Consider the following 21,821-nt stretch of genomic DNA (forward strand, 5'->3'; position numbering starts at 1 on the left):
AAAAGTTTGATGAAATTGATAAAATCAGAATCGGCCTTAACAACAATGTGATGACCATGCAGTTTTTATATATGGCATTAAGCTGGTAGGAGGAAATCATGTGTAACTGTATTATTGCATTGAATTTCTATGAAAAATGTGCAAGTTTAAATCTTCATTCAATTCTTTTCACCTCCCTTGGATTGGTTACACATTATACATGCCAGCTATAAAACATGTTGTGTGATATCACAGATCTTTCACAAATCACAACTTTCTGAACATATTTTCATAGATGTGTTAAATTAAGGGTGCTTAGGAAAGAAGAGCTGAAAATTAGCAAAACTGTGAAAAATAATGTTTGTTTTGTGTACTTACCAGATAATTTACTTTGTCACAGATTGTGCGATGCAAGGATAAATTGAAATTATTTCTGAAAAAACGCATCGGTAAATAGATCTAATTTATTTCATTTCTCTAAAATGTTACAAATGCCAACTTCAGATAATATGCAAGTACCGTATTTTCCCGAATTAAGGCCCCCCCTCTAATTAAAGCCCCCCCCCCACCCTTTTTGGAGGGAAAAAAGTCAACAAGAACGGAAAAAATCACCTACCTCATTTTTATAAGTCCACAAAATAAGTAATTCAAAGGTAAATATCCAATTTATTAAGAAATAAACACACTTTTCAAAACAAACAGCCCCTGTACCGAAAGTATAAAGTATACCACTAAGTATCCAATTATCAAAACAATAAATATGTGAACGGTTAACACAAACGTTTATACATCAAACTGATAACGCCTAACGGTTTGTGTAATGTCAGCTGGTGACATTAAAACTTTAATGCCCTGGACTGTCACAGTCGGTTACGTCCGAGTGCTCGCTGTCAGTATCACTCTCAGACAGGACGACTTCACTAGAATTCGCCGACATAACATTTTAGATGACCTGTTCCCCAATGTCAACATCGTCTTGGGAAAAGCCCTCGAACGGCTGGCTATCCTCCAAATCCTGCTCCCCGTCAGACTGCTGCTGGAATAGATGATCATCTGAACCATCAAGGGCTGAAGTGATACCGCATTTCTTAAATGATTTGCGGATGATGTCTGGGGTAATGCAAGCCCATGACTCTTTTATCCATTTCAGTACGAGTGGCTTTGGCGGTGGTTTGCAATTACCCCCAGCAGTCCTTTCAACCTCTCCCTCAAACAGCCACGTGTCGTTTAATTCAGCCATTTTCGACTTGAAAGGTCTGTTCCAGGAAACATCTGCTGGCTGTAAGATTGAAGTACAACCGCCCGGTATCACGCTAAGATCGGTGTTGCAATTCACACACAAGTAATTCTTAACAACAGGTGTCAAGTGACCACGAAAAGCGTCCCAAACAAGCATACGGCAACTCATGTTGTTTTTTCCCCACAACTTCTGCAGTCAAAAGAGAATACTGTCTTCTGTAGCCCACGACTTTTTCCCCGCGTCGCACATATACACTACAATGCCCGATGGAATGTCCTGTTGTTTGAGCGGCCTAACTCCAGGTAAGTGAACTAGAAGCGCCAATTTTGTTCCATCCGCATACGCTCCGAGTGTAACAGTATATTTCTCCTTTTCACCGCCAGTAGAGGTCACGGATATTTCATTATCGCCCTTCACTGCATAGGTACTTTTGCCTGGCATCTCCAAATATACAGGCGTTTCGTCCATGTTACCTATGTCCATATCAGAATAGTCACGTAGACGTCGCATGCGAATGACGTATTTCAAAAATTTATCTACCAAGGCATTTGTGACTTCTACGGTTTTCTGACGAATGTGAGTTGTACGGCGAAATGTAATGCAATGTCTTTTCTTAAAACGAGTGAACCAGCCATTTGACGCCTTAAAAGACTGAGATCCGAATTCCCTGTGAAGCCTCAATGCTTCTACTTTAAGCGCTCTTCCGGTGACTCTAACTCCAGCCTCCCTGCTTTCAAAAAACCATTGTACAAGTCTCTCTTCAATATCGGCAAACCGTACTGGCCGACCGGCTCCTTTGGCTCGTTTTTGCGTAGCCGCCAATCCCTCAATTGTTATTTTGTTTTTGCACCATTCTCGCACACGTTTTCTATCAACTTTGAACAAATTTGCTGCAAAATGTTTACCTTTTTCTTCAGCAACTTTAATTACTTTTAACTTAAATGCCGGCAAATAAGCTGCGCGCCTGACCATTGTTGATTTACAAGTGTATTGGCTATTAGCTAGATCTACCCGCATGTACTAATTAAGGAAAAGGTTATCAGAGTACAACAGCTGTTCGGGTCATGACGTAATAACGTCGCGAGCATGTCAAAACATGGAATACATAAAATACCGTATTTAAATGCATAAAAGATCCATTGCATTAAATTGGATGCCAAATAATTACGTTTTGGAGGGGTTAAACAACATAGAAACACTTTCTAGTTAGTTTAAACGATGTTCTTAATTTCTGAGGAAAAAAGAAAAAAAAAAAAAAATTACCTCAAATAAACGCCCCCTCTTTGGAAAATGTAACGCCCCCGGTAGTCCAAATAATTAGACGTGAAAAAGTTGTCATTTGACGTTCAACAGTCAATATTCTGACATTTTACATTTTTACTATCAAAGCCTTTTTCGACGTCTAAACGCTAAGTATGAAAGAAGTGTAGCATAGAATCAATTTCTAAAACATTATAAAGTCGGTAAACTTTGTACCTAATAGGAACAAAAATACCTTTGCTTCAATTCTGCAAGGTTAAAATGATTTACAATCAATTATTATCCGCGAAATGACGCTTTATCTTTTTGACATCGAATGTTTATATTTGACATGCCACCATCTTGTTTCGAAATTGAAAGTACCAATTAAATTTGATCGGCGTTAGACGAAAAAATATTTCCCGCCAAATACTTTCATTGTAATTTTGATTTTTTTCATCATAAATATATATTTTCTATTTTTATCCTTACAAATTTTAAATGTCTCTTCTGGAAATAGAAAGATTATTGACATTTATAGTTTCTCTGTATCAGAAAGCGAAAAGGTAACTTTCGTTCAAAAAATAATTCTAATATGCAAATCATGTTTACATCCGGAACACCCTTGGTTATTACCGTGCCACTATTCAAAACTTTCAATGGATTGGATACTGGATTAATTAATCGGTTAATTGATAACAAATGAGGTAAAATATAACTTTTAATTGCTGCCATAAAACACATTTATGATTATTCTTCATACTCAATGTGAAAGTTTCAGTCATTTTTGCCAGAAAGTCGTCTAAAAACCTTCAGATCAAAATTCAAATCTGAAGCGATTTTTGTGCTATACGTTATTTCAGTTCAACGTTAAGACCTGACATAACACGGAAAATAAAAAAATGTAAAATATCAATTAAAATGAACTTATAAAGTGATATGAGTTATGTCGGGTCTTGTATTTAGGACTAACGCCCCCGGGGGCGTTAATTCGGGAAAATACGGTAACTAATATGCAGCTATTAACAGTTTAAGAGCAATTAATGGAAACGTGCAGTTCTTTTGTTCAATTTTTAGCCATATATAGCTATATTAGCTATTAATAGCTAAATTAGCTAAATTTGATAGCTTCGATCCCCAACCTGTACAAGAATTACAAATTTGAGAAAACCCCCATGGCATGACAGAAAAACATCGATTTACTTCGTTTCTTTCTTGCCTGTCGAATTTCAGTGCTTCTGAGACATCTTTCATTAATGTTGAAAGACAGGCTGAAAGCACTGTCTGAGACGACATGATGTAAAAACCTTTAAAAACAATATTTTGTATCAGGAAATCACTATTTTCCTCATTTTCTCAAGTGCAAGGAACGATAACTCTGCATATAAATGGGGAAAGGATAAAAACTGAAATTCCCGTAACTGACCGTATCTGTCTGCCCATAAATGTGATAATATGTATGATACCGATCGTCTTTGCTGTATTTATTACCGTACATAGTGCAACACATTCAGTTGGCCAAGCCTTCATATACCATGAACAATATATAACGCTGGATCAAGCGAGAATGGGCCTATTTTTCATCAATTTTTCATGTGACAAAAAATTGGTTCGAGTTCTAGTTACTGCTGTGATTCAAAACATTCAGGACAGCTTGAAAATGCATTGAACCGTATTGGAGTATTAATTGCTGGTATGTATTCTTGGTATAGATAGTATGCCGTTTTCTAATATTCTCAGGGGCCTTGATTAGGGGTTCTTTTATTCCCAATAACAGCTTGACCACTTCCAAAAAAAAAAAAAAAGTATTAGGGTGTAATTTTGTAAAAAATAATCACTTGTCTTTTAGATAGAGCCGTGTGATCTTACAAAAATTATCCTGTTTAATTGTTTTGATGCAGTATTTGATACCACCCCCAACGTCAGAAATGGACCAAGAGTTTCTCATTTTCCCGTGGACTTAGATTTGATTCCAAACTCATTACCGTGGTGCAGTGTAGAGATATATTCTATATTAAATGGAATTTAACCCTGACAAATGTGAAGTCCTTAGAGTATGTAGGAAGAGAAGTCTCATTGTTTATCTCTACAGGTTACATACCACAGAGTTAAAGTCCATCTCATCAGCTAAGTATCTAGGAATAACAATCACCAATGATCTGAACTGGTCACAACATATAGAGAAAATAACTTCTAAGGCAACCTCTTCCCTTCGATTTATTCAGAGAAATGTCAAGACGACAGGCAACATAAAGGCTAAACAAGCCGCATACACCACCTACGTCCGCCCCCAGTTAGAATACTGTTCAAGTGTGTGGCATCCCTGGCAGAAATCTCTCATCTATAAACTTTAACGGGTCCAAAGGTCAGCAGCTAGGTACGTAATGAATGATTACAACTACACAAGCAGTGTTACTGAAATGTTGAAATCCCTACAATGTAAATTCCTCCAGTATCGCAGGTTAAACTGTTCACTGCTTTTGTTCTACAAAATAAGGTCCCACTGTCACAATTGGCCAAGGTTACCTGACCCCCATTAGAAATCTTAACTACTTGATCCCTCATTTTTTGCACTCAATACTTTGCTAACTCTTATTTCCCTAGAACCATCCCTTCCCACATCAGTCAAGGCTAGCCCCAGACTCAGTATCTTTACAGAGAGGCTAGCAGTGGCCACTATGTAATTTTGCCATTCCGTCCTATTTTAACTATAGTATACTGTCCTTTTATCTTTTACTTTTAATACTGTAATATTCTAAATTTCTGTAACAACTGTTTCTCAACAGCGCCGACCAGCTATATCATTTGACAACTATAAGATAAAACGAGAAAAAATGAGAAATTCTGAGAATACTAGAAAAGGGGATATATATTACACTGTCGACGGATTTTCAGGACGACAGAGGCATACGTCAAAAGAAGGCCACATAACGACATTGGAGCATGTTTTGACGTAAAGATACTGCTGTATTTTGCACAGAAATGATAGACCCGAGCAGAATCAATACAATATAATTAGCAAAAAATAATAAATATTAGGATAAGTCAGTGCTTGACATTTTTAGGACCGATGCACTGTTCAATATAATTCAAAAATAGGATATAAATCATAGGGGAAAATGGCTTCCCTTGTTTCAAGCCAAGAGTTATATCAGAAGCTTGACAAATTCATATTTGCATTAAATTTGACACAAGACAATACAGAAGAATAAATAAATTTTATCATTTTACAAGTTACATCATTTCTAATCAGTTTAATCCATAAAGGATCACTTGTGCCAAAGGCCTTTTCATAGTCGATAAAAATATAATACAGTTTAGATTTGTTAGCAAATACCTTCTGAATAAGGGAATGAAGAATGAAAACAGTGCCCGCTATAGATCTTTTATCTCTAAAACAAACTGTTCATCATAGAAAATTCCCCCTGGTTCACACCATTTACTAATTCTATTTCAAAGCATTCAGGAAAATATTTTGGTTGTGCTTTTAACCATCGTAATGCCCTTATAATCGCAAGGATTCTTAGGATCACATTTCTTATGAATAGTATATCTATCGCAGAACTATGATCATAGAAACTGACGTAATAAGAATCACAATACAAATGATGTACAGATAATATTGTCTGGAGTTTAAAACTGTAATAAAATATCAAATCAGGTTTTCCGTCATGTGTCATTTTTTGTTGTTATTTTTTCTGGTCTTTTGGGATCATGGGGTACGTTCCTTTCTACTGTAAATGAATTCCGCTTAAGTCTGTGCTAGGGGCATGAGTGCTGTTGCACAATTTATTACCTCGCATGAACAGACTAAACCAAACCGAGTCAGCTATTACGTTGTTTAGCTGCGTTCAATACTTCCGAAGGATCTTTTCACATCTTTTGTCCAATTTCTTTTTAAAACCACTTTTTTTCTCTCTAGTTTTCCTAATCTTATGTGGCAAGCTGTTCCAATCTGAAATTGCACCGTAGAAAAACGCTGATGAAGATCCATTATTATGATACAATTTAAACTAGAATAGTTGTCGACACAAATACAATTTTTCTTGTATTCTTATTATAATAAAAGATATGCTATAGAACAGTTGAATTATTTTGACAATGTAGCATTGCTTTTATCAGCTGTCACAAGACTTGCGCTTCCGCATTAAAATCTTCTTTTTTGTTTTCAATGTATTATGTAATATCAACCAAGTACTTTTATATTGTGTACAAACCTTTGCTTCATTTTATTATTGAATTGTTTTAGGTAACAAATGGCATTTGAAAATAGTTATACTGTCATTCGCGCACAATAGATGCGACCTAGCATTGCAGAAGTTCCACTATATCGATTTTATTCATGTGCTTTTGTTCATAAAATCGACAAAGTATTTAAATAGGATCAAAAATGGTATAAGAAAAAACAAAATTATGTAACCACCTCAGTAGTCAATGGTAGTGTACCCACTGAGTGCTGGAGATCGGGTGCTCGATCCCGGCCGCGTCATACCAAAGACGTGAAAAATGGTACTGGCAGCTTCATTGCTTAACAATCATTATTCAAAAGGGACGTAAAATAAACCCAGATAAGTGTCTGTTAATATTGATTGATTGATTGATTTATTGATTTATTGACATTTAGGTCTACACCACTTGATAACAAGAAATGCAAGAACAAAACCACGGACCAAAATCTATAAAGATTATTACTAATTATCATAAAATATCGCCCATATTGATTGGTACGTTTATAATATTGTGCCTAAAAGCATACCTTTAAAGGTCCAATACTAAGGAAAGTGAACATTTTAATTTCTTTTAAAAAGCACAGAAACTATTTCATATTATTGGAAAATGAAAGTTGGTATGTAGAAATTCGAAATAAATCGCAGTATATGTACAATTATTTTTCTATGAAGTTTGAAGAAAGTTAAAAAGACCTGGGGGGTCATTCTGTCGATTCATTGAAATTTCAACATAATACACATACATTTCTTTGAGTTCCAAAGACCTTCTGTAAATTTTGACCTGTCAATCTTCATTATTTAGTGTCTTGCAGAAGTCTATGCACTGGCTATGAAAAAAATTGCCAACTCACTTTCCCTTAGTAATGGACCTTTAATATGTTTGAATTACATGTTATTAGGATGCCAGGGACCTTTGGATAACCCATTAAGCTGAAAGTTTATTTATAATGGTGTCCAATAATAACAAAAATAAAAAAGAATGACAACAGTAAAACTAAGAAACTAATGTTGACCGGGGTCAAAGCTTTGGTGGAAAACGGAATTATTAAAAGTATGATTCAATTAAGCTATCACAATCATAAGTATCTAATAAAAAAGGTATCACATAAAAAATAACTAGTATATAAAATCATTTGTACTGTAAGTCGTTTGTTTGTTTAATAAGTGTTTTGTAACTAGCAACTTGTACCTCTGAATATTTATTGTACTCTTAACATCATCTGGCAGTGAATTCCAGTCTCGTATAACAAAGTTTCATATACTAGACATGGTATCATGTTTTGTTTCCTCACAGCAAAAAAAAAACAACAACAAACAAACAAACAAAAATGCCTTTTGAATAAGATGGACATTTATCATAATTCACTCTGTACATATGGTTTAATCTCAGCCGTTTCACTCTATTACTAATATTTAACATATTTAAATATACAAAATCTTCACTAGTAATAGATTCCCTAGGAACATACCCTTCAAAGAATCTGATGACCTTATTTTGCAAAATGTGTAACTTATGTTTCAGACCATCTGCTATTATTTTGTTTGGTTGCATTATATTCTTTTTATTAACTACCACAACGGCACTTGAAGCGTCGTGCGGCGGCTGTAAAACGTCTCCCCGTACTTGGATTCAGTGTTGCTGTATTTGCTGGTCTTTTGGGATCATGAGGTCCATTCAATACCACTATGATACAATAAGTTCTGCTAAAGTCGGTGCTAGGGGCATGAGAGGTATTACATTCCATTACATTTCATGAACAGACTCAGTCAACCGAGTCTGCTATTATTTTGCTTGGTTGCACTCTATGCTTCCAAAAGATCTTCGGACAGATTTTATTAATCATTCATTCCAGGATGAACACATGGATAGTCAAAATGACACTATATTAAAGCAGAACACATAATCTTTTTCTGTTAAAATCTGAACATCTACTCTGTTTGTACAGAAATTTATGTTGACAACATGTTGAGTTTGTTTACTTAATCTGCGTTTCGGTCCAAAAAGAATAAATTCAGTTTTTCCTAGACGTAATGATAATTACTTGTTTACCAACCATTCTGAGCAAGTTTCTAAAACCTGACCAAGTCTGTCTGAAATGTATTCAAGATCATGATGACTAAATAAGATGGTACTATTATCAGCATATAAAATAAATTGACAGTCACTCTCTATACTTGTTACCACATCATTAATATAGCACAGAACACGAAGAGGCCTGTGGCACTCCACGTGTAACAGGATTAGCATTGGAGAGAGATTTACCTATATTAATTACTTGCTTTCTACCTGATAAGTATGACTTAAACCATGAAATTGATCTCCCATTAGTTCTAATTTACCAAACAATATATTGTGGTCTGCTTTGAAGGTCTAACATGATCATACCATTAAAACAGTAAATAAGTGGAAAACCACAGGTCGCCCAACACGACATAACGAAAATGTTGCAGGGTTTGGAGGTGTTCACTTCAATAGTATCCAGTAAGTGTATAAGGCAACTATTAGTTGAGTATGATTTTATGAATCTTGACTGATACTCATACATAATATTGTTAGGTACCAAAAAAGATTCTAATTGCACATAAACAGCCCTTTCTAAAATTTTAAAGACTACACTCGGGATGCTCACTGGTCTATAATTGCCTACTTCTAAAGTAAAACTAAAATCCTAAACTGATTGATTTGATTAAACGCCTATTTCTATACAATGACATATTCAGTGGCGTTGTACATTTGATTTAACAAAATTTAAAATATTAATGACGAAATGTAAAAACTCACATAAAATTAAAAACTAACAGCTACTGTTATCGCATATAAAACAATTATCAAAACAATTAAAACTATGCCATGAAGTCTCTAAAATACAGTATCTTAAGATTTTTAATGTATCAAGTGATTTACTTTTTGGTAATTCTAACGGCATTTCATTCCACAGTTTTGGACCAATAGTACAGAAACGTCTGTCATTAAATGTTTTGCACTTGTTGTATGGAACAACATAACGACATTCAGAATCTTTAGCTCGACTATTCTTCTCGACTATTCAAAGAATAGTAGAGTTATTGGACTCGCCCGTGCGTCGGCGTCGGCGTCGGCGTCGGCGTCGGCGTCCCAATTTGGTTAAGTTTTTGTATGTATGTATCTCAGTAACCACTTGTGGGAATGGATTGAAACTTCACACACTTATTTACTATGATAAACTGACTTACACTGCACAGATTCCATAACTCTATTTTGCCTTTTTACTAAATTATGCCCCTTTTTCGACCTAGATTTTTTTTGTTAAGGTTTTGTATATAAGCTGGTATCTCAGTACTCACTAATGGGAATGGATTGAAACTTCACACGCTTGTTCACTGGCATGATCTGACATGCACTAAGCAGGTCACATAACTCTACTTTATTTTGTTTTTCCAAAATTATGCCCCTTTTTCCACTTAGTAGTTTTTGGTTAAGTTTTTGTATGTAAGCTGGTATCTCATTATCCACTGATGGGAATGAATTGAAACTTCACACAGTCATGATCTGAGATGCACTGTGCTGGTCCCATGACTCTGCTTCGCATTTTATCAAAATTATGCCCATTTTCGACTTAGCAGTTTTTGGTTAAGTTTTTGTATGTAAGCTGGTATCTCGGTATCCACTAATCAGAAAGGATTGCATGACATGCGGTGCTAAGGTTCAATAACTCTACTTTGCATTTTTACAACATCATGCCCCTTTTTCAACTTAGCAGTTTTTGGGTAAATTCTTATATGAAAGCTGGTATCTCAGTACCCACCAATAGGAATGGATTGAAACTTCACACACTTTTCCACTGTCATGAGCTGATAAGCACTGTGCAGGTACCATAATCCTGTTTTGCATTTTTACAAAATTATGCCCCTTTTTTCGACTTTTGTATTCATCCAGTTGACAAGGTTGTTGAATAGTTGAGCATTGCTGTCTCCGACAGCTCTTGTATAACGATCTCAAACATTGTCTAGGAACATACTCTGTAAGCAGGTGCTCTACCCATGTGACATCTTTGCATGAAAGAAAGTACCTTAAACTCAGTCCATGCTTTCACCGGCAACCAATGTAGTCATGCAATGCTTGTTTGGAACTGTCAGATTTCCTCCTGTTAAGTTTTGCACACACGTTTTGAAAACGTTGCACGTACCTCGCCGTTAATAGCTACGATTTTTCTTGTGCAATGGTTTAACTCTAGCTTGTTTAAATTCATCAGAATAGACAGATTTACAATGTAAGTAATATGATTTTTAAGAAAACTGCACCGTCTTTTAAAAATCTTGCTTAACATCATCTAATCCAATACTTTTACTAATATTCGTACTACACAGTTCCTTAAAATCAAACTCTTCAGAAATATGCCATAAGTGGAATTCTTTATTTTCTGGATTTTTAGTCTTTATAAAAATGTACCTGGCATTCTGATTTCAAATCATTTTTCTGTTTGGCATATGGAAGTTTTTCTAACTGTACAGAGGCAATAATACTAAAAAACAACAACAAGAAATTTCAAAAAAAAAAAACCCACAAAAAACAACAACATTAAAATAACTAAATATCTAGTTTGCTGCATTTAGAGATTTGTAGCTCATCCTAAATAAAGATTGTCTTTCCCTTTTTACCTTTTCTGAATCCAAGGATACATGTGGCCGTCAAAATATAAAAGATATTGTAAGTTACTTCAGTCAGGACTAGAGACATTCTTATATATGATAGAGATTATGAAGGACACAAATTCATTGACTGAATTTACAACTATTTGAACTACATGAATACACATATGATTTCAACTTCAACTTCAACTGTCTACTGCCGAACAATCGTCTAGCGATTATGACTGGCAGGCGCTGTTAGGAAACAGTGTTTTAGTAAAACTTTTAGGACAAGTCTATCATATCGATATCATTTAAATCAAACCCATAATTGAAATAATAACCATTATCATGCTGGACACGACTGAATCCGCTTATGCGACCAGTGTACGTAGATATGCATGATCTACTGTATACTACCCAACAATCAATTCTGATTATAACTGGGAGACGCTTTGTCTGGGACAGACTGTTAAAAGATGAGCAAGCTCATTAGGTGCAAAGTTACAAAGAACTGCAAATACTAAGATTAAAAACATAGATATAGATTGGAAGGTTACAGTTGCCAGCCTCTCAGTGAATAGAATCAAACTGGGGATGGACTGTATGTGTAGGGGAATACAGTTCCATGAACGTATTGTTCTTGGAAAAAGGAGTTAGAATGGTCCCAGATAGCAGACATGCGTTGGCCCAACGTTGGGCCAACGGTAGACTCTTCGTTGGCTCAACGAAGATTTCCAACGTTGGCCCAACGCCATTTTGCTAATTGGCGCAACGTTGGCCCAACGGTTGGTACACCGTTGGCCCAATGACTGGAATCCTACACTTATCGTTGGCCCTCCATTGGGCCAACAACTGGTATCCAGCACTTATCGTTGGCCCTCCATTGGGCCAACAGCATTTTTTCGTCTATCATGGTTGGTCCAGCGTTGGGCCAACGCTATCCCAACGATTACAAAACTGAAAAACGACTAAAACTAGCATTATTTAGTACGTATTTTATTTTCAGATAGTTGTGATTTTGTTAAAGTTTAACAACAAAAAATCTAACATTTATTTAAAGCTTGTTGGCAATTTTCCTGAAGAAATATAACAGAATATTTCATCACTACAACATGTCAAATATTGATTCCAGCCTTTTATAAATCTAAATGTTTGTCTTTTTTCAGTCAATGATTAAATCCTACTAAAGTGAATTACTGTCTGTATATTAACTCATTATATATCCAAGTTCTGTTTGATTGTTTTCTTTTCTCACTGAAGTTGCTGCTTTCTTTTTTTCCTTCTTTTTTTTCTTGTGCACCACAGTGCTAGGCACTCCATTATTACTTTCTTGAAAAGCACCCTGTAAAAAAAAACAAAAATCATAATGTTGATTAAACCATCAATGTCAAATTGATAACAATATAACTAAAGAAATGCACATAAACCTCTGGAAATAAACTTGCGTAAAATGTATGAAATTTATTTTTGTCTGTATTTAACCGAGAAAAATATGGTAGAATTAACGAGAATATGAGTTATTTTATTTAAAGACTTTAATACTCAACACAAGTGCCATCCGCCAGCTTTAGATAAAAGTATTTAACGTATGTTCAAGTCACATGGATATTACTTGCATACAGGATAAAATTAAGAAATTCTCTGTTTACAAGATTCCACAACTTTATCAAAAAATATTCAAAAACTTCTACTTACAGTTTATAGCTGGTAGACCGGGTTTTTGTTAAATCTAGATCTATCACATGTATAATAGTTTCTTTACTTCACATATCTGGCCTAGAGAGTAAAATTAACCACATTTTCTGGGATTTCTTACATAACCCGGGTTAACGAGAGTTCATGTTCTGGAGTACTCAACAGATTTATTGTAAACATTTTATGACTGTATAAAATTAGATATTTATTATAGAGTTAGTAGTGTTTTTGTCACATTTTTTTTCAAGGTAGATTTGAAATAGTCCAAAATGTCATTACGGCTGCAGATATGTTTTAGGTTTAATTAGCCTAAATTTAACTGATTACGAATTGGTGCAGAAAAGTATTTAATTATTAATTTAATATTGCATGTTACACATACACAACTAGTGTACCTGTAGGGGCTTGTGATAAAACAGTCACCTGTAAAATATATAATTATTATATTATTACTTTTAATGGGCCAACGTTGGGCCAACGATGTTTTCTCTGTATAAGTCTTTCTCTGAAAATCAATACTGGGCCAATGCAGAGATATCTGTGACTGAAATTCAAAGTTGGTTCAACGTTGGCCCAACAGCTGTATTTACAATAGTTATTAATCATTGTTGGGCCAACAGTGGCCCAACAACGATTATCCTTTGACGGTTTTCCGTCGTTGGCCCAATGACTTCATGTTTACAGGGGTATTGCATATGAGATTGTGGGATCAAGTAGTTCATGTTCCTTGTAGGTGTGAGGTGATTATGGTCAACTGCAATAGGACTGTACTTAATTTAAAAAAATATAATTAGGGATTTTTTACGTGGCGTTGTTCAAGGAATTGCCAGTTGAGATCTTGAAGCATTTGGGTGACACTGCCTGTTTGACCATAGTTGTTACATACGTATCGAGCTGCAGATTGTGGTACTCGTTCAATTTTGTATGTGAGGGATTTTTGTGCAGTCTGATCGTGATCTTCACTGTTCGCCATTCAGTCATTATCTTTTGGTGAGCACCCCTTTTAACAATTAATGGCATTGTCCAAAGATGGATAAGTTAGCATAGTAAGTGACATCATTTAATGTACGGTATTGTACGTGAAATTCCATTGGTTTTAGCTAGACTCAGGCAAAATGGCGGACGAAGAAGATGTAAACATTGGTGGAAAGCCAATTTCTTCTCTTCGTGTCGTTGATTTGAAGAAAGAATGTGATAAAAGGGGTTTATCTAAAAGTGGAAGTAAAAGTCAACTTGTTGACCGCCTGAAAACGGTAATATATCTTACAGTTATCTCAACACACAACGTTTGACATGCGTCGTGTTCAAACAAAGCGAGTTAATTCCCTTTGCTTGGCCGAAGCGTAGAATATATATTCAATAATAAAGTTATCTGAGCTGAAACCCACCATGCTATGAATCCATCTACATACTTTCCAGCAATCAGTGCTGATTAGGATTTGGAAGTGGTTGTTTTGAGACATGTGATTGTCTTGGTGTTTGCATAGGTGACAACTGCTGATTGAAAACGGATTGATCAGGTCGGATATCCGGGCACTTCAGCGTATCGCGTTGCGTAGCAACAAGCGGAGGTGACAGCAAACGCTAAATTGTAATTGAAAAAGACAGTTTAATGAAGTTTTCCTTAGTGCTGGTTATTTTTCTTTATTTAAAGTAAAATTTTGGGCAATATTAAGAAGTCAGTGAATTTATAATGTAGCATGATGTTCGAGAAATCACTATCGAGAAAGAAATCTTTCTTTTTTAGGTTTCAGACGTGATATTCATCATTAATCCGTGTAAGCTACAAGGTCTCATATTTGTGACGGACTGAATGAAAATTATAATTTAAAAAATCGGAGGTCTTTACAAATAAATAAAACAGAAAATCTAGCTCATCTAATTAGGTTTCTCAATTCGTTTCACTTTTCTGATTCTATTTTGTAGCCTACCATTAAAACAGTTCTGAAAGCCAGATAGCTTATACTGTGGTGTCAAAAGTGATTCAGTAACGCCAAATTTAATTAAATCAACACCTCTTACCTAGATTCTGATTAGTATGAGATTTAATAAAAGGTGTCATAATTTAAAGCATAATAGTACATAATGCGTAAAAACTGGATAAGGGATTTTTTTCTCCCTCGAAGCGTATTAGGATCAAAATAGAAGATCTTTAACTGCATTTATAACACAAAGGTTTATATATATATATATATATAAATATATATATATATATATATATATATATATATATATATATATATATATAATATATATATATATATATATATATATATATATATATATATAAACAATTGTTTTAAATGTAATATGACATCTAGAGCTACTGTCTTACACGTGGAGATAAAATGATAATTATTATACAATGTAATAATTGCATCATAGTTTCTTTTCTACGAAAAGCCAGGACGTATCAATAAACTGATGACTTCCTAAAATACGAAAATACTGAAAAATGCTGATCTCTGTTTTGTATTAAATTGTCAATTAATTAAAACTGTGAACGATAATTTGCACGCTTTGTCTAGAATAATTTTAGCCATACCTTGTAGTTTTCAAAATCCATATTTTTTGTTAATTGTTAGACTGTCACAATTGACTGCTTCCACATATAATAAAATTAAAGCATTCATTCAAGTCATAAGTTATAGATCACTATGGAAACCAATCAGTATGTGGTATATTAATGATAATCAGTTTTGACTATCACTAATTAATAGATTGATTTCCTGTTTGTTTCATCCCTCTCATGTACCCTTTCGGGGCCTTATGGTAATTTCCTGTTTTATCCGTTTGATGTATGCCTTCAGGGTCTTATGATATTTGGAAGATGTACATTATTGTTATTTGAATGTTAACTGACTAAGGGATTAATAGAGCTCCTACATAAAAAAAACCTTAATCAATACACATATAGTTCATTTGAAATTTTAAAATCAATTCACCAAACTAATTTTAAGCTGGAAGGACATTTCTTCCAAAAAAAAAAGAATAAATAAATAAAATAAAAAAATATAAAATAAAAAAAATGACTGCAATAAGATTACATATATAATAAGTTTTTAACTTTATTTAAATGACTTTCATACTTAATTATAGCATTTTACATAAACTAAATGAAATATATCGCACAAAGTATATTTCAGGAAATGGCAACAATATAAAATATTTTATTTCAGAGCATTAAAACATTTAGAAAATCAGCTTATTTTAAAAAGACATAAAAAATCAGAAAATTAATTTACTTATTTATTTTATCTGTTCTTTCTTGAGAAAACAAACAAACAAAAACTCTTTTTCAAGACACTTGAAAGATTCTCTGAAAGATGAAATAAACAACTGCTACGATTTTAAGCAAAGAAGTTGAATAAAAAAAATGTTATGTTCTCAGATATTTAGTTTATTTTAATATGTAATATAATGCAAACAGAGAAAATGTTGAATAAGCTTGGGAATTTGTGTTAATCATAACTGATCCGTAGCGCCAAAGAGCTGACAATACATAATCTGTCACTTTTTCCAGCCTGTTTTAAAATGCTACAAAATCAATTATCACAAAAAAATACCTACTTTTTTTTTTGAAAAATATATAGATTGTACCATTGGGTAAGCATATAATAAAAAAGATGACTCTTGATTTGTTTTTTTTTTGAAAATAAAAACATTACAACCCACACCGCTAGTTAATTCGCTACGAATTGCGAGGTCCTGCTTTCACCTCCAAGGTAATTTGCATAATCGACTGCTCCGGATGTGACGTCATGCCGACCTGATCAATAGTTTATAAAGTTCAGGGCTCCAGATAAGATGCGTGTTAGCATAAATTATGCTTTGAAATAATGCATATATGCATGTCTGATAATTTTTAAGCTTATAAAAACGTATATATGAAATTACAGAAACGCATACAATGACTTTTTACTAGCGTAAACAAAATCTGAATCGTCTGGATGCTTCATGTAACAGAGCATGGTAGGCATTAATTCTCCCACATAATTTGAAAGTACACACGCATTTAATGGTACTCAAACTATATTATACACTTGATGCGTGCGTACAGGAAGGTCTAATACGGGGAGTAGAAACTCCGTATAAATCAATACATTTATCTGTATTATGCTGTCGTCCATACCTGTAAATATCGACCAGTCGTTAGCAATCGATATTTTGTTTTTGCCACTATCGATTAGCGTGTAATTAGCATATTACCTCATGTTAATCATGGAGCTATAACACTTATTGTTCAAAGGGTTTACCAGTCCATCATGCCCATTCACGCACTGCAGTACGTGAATCACGTACAAAATATCAAATGCACGCATAAAAATCACTTGTTGGGGGCACATGCACGCAGAGATTCGGAACTCCAGTTCAGCTGCAAAATCGCTGTTTATTTCATCACGCACTTGCCAATTGTTTGGTATGGTCTAAAACGCAGATCCGGTCCACGAATGTTATAATTTCGTTTCCATCACCGAATTCTCGGCGTAATTGTCAGCTGTATAGAGGGGTTTGGTAAATGTTTTAGTCGGACGTCACACGGGTCGTGTGCAAAAAAAGAATGGATACGAAACGCAAAAAGGCATTTTAGCATTAATAAACTCAGCAAAAGGTTAACAGTATTTTATTTTTCGATATTTAACTGCAATTTTGATACACATTGCATATCTGTAATAGTTTGGGCATTTATTATTGATGGACGAATTTTACCAGTCTTCAGTTGACTCTATTATTTCGGACGAATCGTGTTCCGTTCACGAAATCGGGAATACATGAACCTTGCTGAAAACTTATTTATAATTAGTATAATATAGGGAGGGGTCTTTTGATTCAGAATTTCTTATCTTAACTTTGGAAAAACGTTTTACATTTTCTAAAATTATCTCATCTGTTATACCCCAACCACGAGAGTTCTGTATGAAAAAAACAACAACAAAAAACAAAAAAAAAAGCATATAATATACAAATTTCAGTAGTTAAATAGAAAATTTTCAGATCTGCCATGTAGTGTACCCCCAAATTTTGAAGTGTACCCCTATTTTGCAAAAGCAGGGGGTACATGTACCCTCAACTTTAAAAATGAGTGGGCATGCAGCCAGTCACATGTTAGTTAAGTGGCGATAATTAGATGATCAGAGATTGATCTAAAGGGATTCTGAAGCAAAAACAGCATGCGACTGCATGTGGTGATATGCTTAATTATTATGAATTAACTTGAGCTCATTTCCCTGAAGAAATATTTTACCACATACCTTCAACCCTTTATCAAAGGGCCGATTTTTGTTGGATTTGAATAAAAAAAATGGAAAATAACAGAAAGCTGACACTTTTCTTAATCTTGTAGAGCAATAATTATAATTATTGTTTATAATGTCAGATTTCCACATACAGAAACAAACATTTTTCTTGAACGTTGGGAATGTTTCAAACGAAATTGTCGTTTAAACTCCAAAAATTAGTTTAATAGATTTAATCTTAAAACTGATGTGTGAAAAATACAATGTATTTAAATTAAAATAACAATATTTTTTTTTTAAAGGCCGGCAACGAAGTTACATTTAGTATTACTATTCCGAACTTTTAGATAAAACTGCAGAAAATCATCTAGGTTTAACACACATTTAAATGGTGAAGAACAGAGCAATATCATAAACAAATATTTTCAGGCATCAGTTTACAGTTTTGACTTGCTATTTTCATTAAAATATGTCCTAATTTCATTGTTCTAAATACTCTGAATCAACAAGGCAAATATCATGTAAAACACGACATCTTTCTCTCTGGGTAAGACAAGTCTAGATTTAGCCATTTTCACAAGGCGAAAAGTAACATTAATGTAGATATTTTCCATTTAAAAACCGATGCAGGCAATAATTTCATGGCAGAACTTTTGTTTTCAACAAAAAAAAAATCAACAAATGCTTTCCCAGATTTTCACTGAAAGGAGGAGTTGAACTGTAAGGCGTAAGTGTTTGAGTAATAGCAGAATAACCTACGGCATACGCTTCGATTGAACGACAGCATAAGATAAGATAAATGCCGGTTTCCAGGCCCCGTATCAGTTGTTCCAGGTGCGTAAATCAAATAATAGATGGGAATTAATAATATGGTGTGGTAGTTTATTTTAAAGCAGTGTCAGTTTAAAATATCAACTTCCAGTGCAGAGTAAACAACAAAAATGTCTCTTTCTAAGAATGTAAAAGTGAACAAACACTACGCAAACATAGCTAAAGTTATATTGAAAATTGGATTCAGTAGTGAGTGTGAAGCCAAAGCAAGCCAAGGGAGAAAAAAGAAGCAAAATTTAAATATTGAATTGAAACTGAACTGCAAACAAATTCATGGGTGTTATGTACTCAATAAATATGTTATAAAACTGATATCTGTTTTTTTTTTTCATATTCATAAATTTTCAGGAGTAAAATTACTCCTAGTCAATTTCAGATTTTACCATTTTCAGGGGTTTTTTTTGGCCGTTTTTATAGCCGTTATTCGGCTATATTCCCAATGCCAAAAAGTATGTATTTTTCCCAAAATTAGTGTAAAAATTCCCAATCTACATTCTGAAAAAATTTAATCAAAATTGCACAAAAATTGACCTAGTTATGGACAATTTCATAATGGAAGTATGTTAAAGATGTTCTACAATGTGAAACAGGTGTATGACAAAGTGCTTTTAACACATCTTTACTATATCCTATGAGACTAAATATTTCCCAATTTGGAACATTTACGCGTCAAAATTCCCAATTTTGGGGGTATAGGCTATGTTCCCAAATCAGCTAGAAAAATCCCTGATTTTACTCATTCACAAAAAATATGCTGAGTGAATATTCATAGGCCAAAAAAATTATCTGGAGCCCTGAAAGTTTTCAAGTAATTTTGATCTAATTGTTTTCTCACATACTAATAACTTGGCAGAATTAAACAACATTTTAAAAAAAATTTAAGAAAAAGTTATGAACAGTCTTTAATTGTAATTCTTCGAGTAATTTTAAGATGCTGTTGATGTGGTCGTACCGTGATTATTTCTCCACAAAATTTCAATTATTTTCAAATTTTGTTGCAATGCTGGGTCAGCAAACATTGTTGAGTATAGGGGTAAAGAGAAATAAAAATGATGCTAGTGAATCCTCAGACTCTTGAGACCAATAGTGACGTGCAAAAATGAGATGACCAGTCAGTATTTACGTTTAGTTAAGGGTCCATCCGCCTTTTTAGGTACAGTATAGGTTTTGCTATGTAGAGTATAGACCCCCGGCATGTCACCAGGCATGCCGTTAAAGAAGCTTTTTGAAGCCAAAGTAGTGAAAATTTACCTCAATTTCCGTAGAGTATATGCCAAAGACAAGTAATTTTGAAGCCAAAAGTGGGTCAGTGTCGCGGCCAATGAGACCTAAATGACAGCCCCTCCATAAAAATGAGATGAAATGCACTGTACATTTTATATACATGTATGATGACTGGTCTGTAGTAGAATATGAATTAATGCAAACTCAAGTGAAAACTTCTCGATGAAGTCACGACGTCGTTAACATCATTGAAATACGATAATCATGTGCCGGGTTCATGTAGATAAGTATTCTCGAGGAGGCATAACTTTTGACTGCATTGTCACGATCATGTCAAATTTGTGAAGTTAGTAGAAAGATTGTGAATTATGACGGTGCATTTCTTGCTTTGCTTCATTAAAGTATATAAAAGCTACAGACAAAGTCTATGTTATTTCTGAACAGCCCTCGTAGCTGGCTGGTAAACATATATTAAACAGGTTTGATGGTTTATCTTAACAGTTTTATCTTTTTGCCATTATTTAAGTCCTTTGTTACACTGTCATATGGTACCAAATAAGAAACAGTAGTTAAAAATAAACTACCGGTATTGAGTTTTATGTTTGCATTCAACCTAAAGTAGTTGTATACAGGTAAATTTTACTATCTAGGATGAGTTCAATTATTTCATTAGACTGTTCATAAATTGATTGCCGGACACCTAGAAAACCGTTAGAGGATAGGCTAAGATTGCAGACTACCAGTCCAGTCAGTTACCAGACAAACAGACACTTTCTTCTGACTTCATATACAGCAACAGTATACTGTATTATTCCCTGTCTGTTACACAGTTTATTTATGATAGTAATTTCTCTTTTACTTCATTTCAGCAACTCCTTCTAGAAAACCTTGGAAAAGATAAAAATGGTATGTATCTAATAGTAAATGTTAGTGTACAACACATGTAATTTTCAAAAAAAAAACAACAACTAAATTTGTGATATAATAAATAATCCCTCCATTTTAATTGAAACATTCTAAACTTGTGTTGTTCGTTAGTTTGCAATTCCTCTTGTTCAGCATTAGCTGGTAACGTTTCCAATGCAACATCTTCTTGGTGATATATAATATAGTCTCGCTGTAAAATCTAACTCACTGACATTAGCTGGATTGTTTTGGCTTATGCTTTATTCTGTTAAGGTAATTTTCACTTCACTGGATCTGTAGCAATAGCTTATTCCAGTGTGCTTGCTGAGCAAAGTAATTCACATGAACTTTTTAAAAAGTTATTTGTGAAATCAGAACATTTCTAGTATTCTTGGATAAAATTCTCTCAGGTGATACTTCTGCCATAACTGCTTCCGTAGCTATAAATAAACAAGAATCTAAAATGTGATAACTGATGACTGTTAGTATGTAAGAATGCGCTGACCTATAATCCTCAAACTGGATATGCGCACTGTTCTTGCACAGTGCATGACTCATTGGGTCAAAAGTCAAGGTCACAGTGGCTGTTAGTGTTAAAAAATGATTCTGTTCAATAGATTCAGAATTTGT

General features: G+C 34.1%; 2 protein-coding genes across 2 annotated transcripts in view; one reads left to right on the top strand and one right to left on the bottom strand.

Annotated features, from left to right (window-relative positions):
* The window catches only part of LOC123550597 (VPS9 domain-containing protein 1-like), a 38,744-nt gene extending 34,926 nt beyond the window's left edge, over positions 1-3,818 (bottom strand). The window contains exon 1 of the mRNA XM_053545467.1: positions 3,662-3,818. Coding sequence (XP_053401442.1) covers positions 3,662-3,754 — 93 coding nt within the window. The 5' untranslated portion in view covers positions 3,755-3,818. The remainder of the gene's footprint in view (positions 1-3,661) is intronic.
* A 10,269-nt stretch (positions 3,819-14,087) lies between these two features.
* Positions 14,088-21,821, top strand: part of LOC123550596 (apoptotic chromatin condensation inducer in the nucleus-like) — a 47,977-nt gene continuing 40,243 nt past the window's right edge. The window contains 2 exon segments of the mRNA XM_053545464.1: positions 14,088-14,246; positions 21,155-21,191. Of these exon segments, the coding sequence (XP_053401439.1) occupies positions 14,109-14,246; positions 21,155-21,191 (175 nt within the window). The 5' untranslated portion in view covers positions 14,088-14,108.

Source organism: Mercenaria mercenaria, chromosome 6 (assembly GCF_021730395.1).
Source record: "Mercenaria mercenaria strain notata chromosome 6, MADL_Memer_1, whole genome shotgun sequence".
Classification (NCBI taxonomy): Eukaryota; Metazoa; Mollusca; class Bivalvia; order Venerida; family Veneridae; genus Mercenaria; species Mercenaria mercenaria.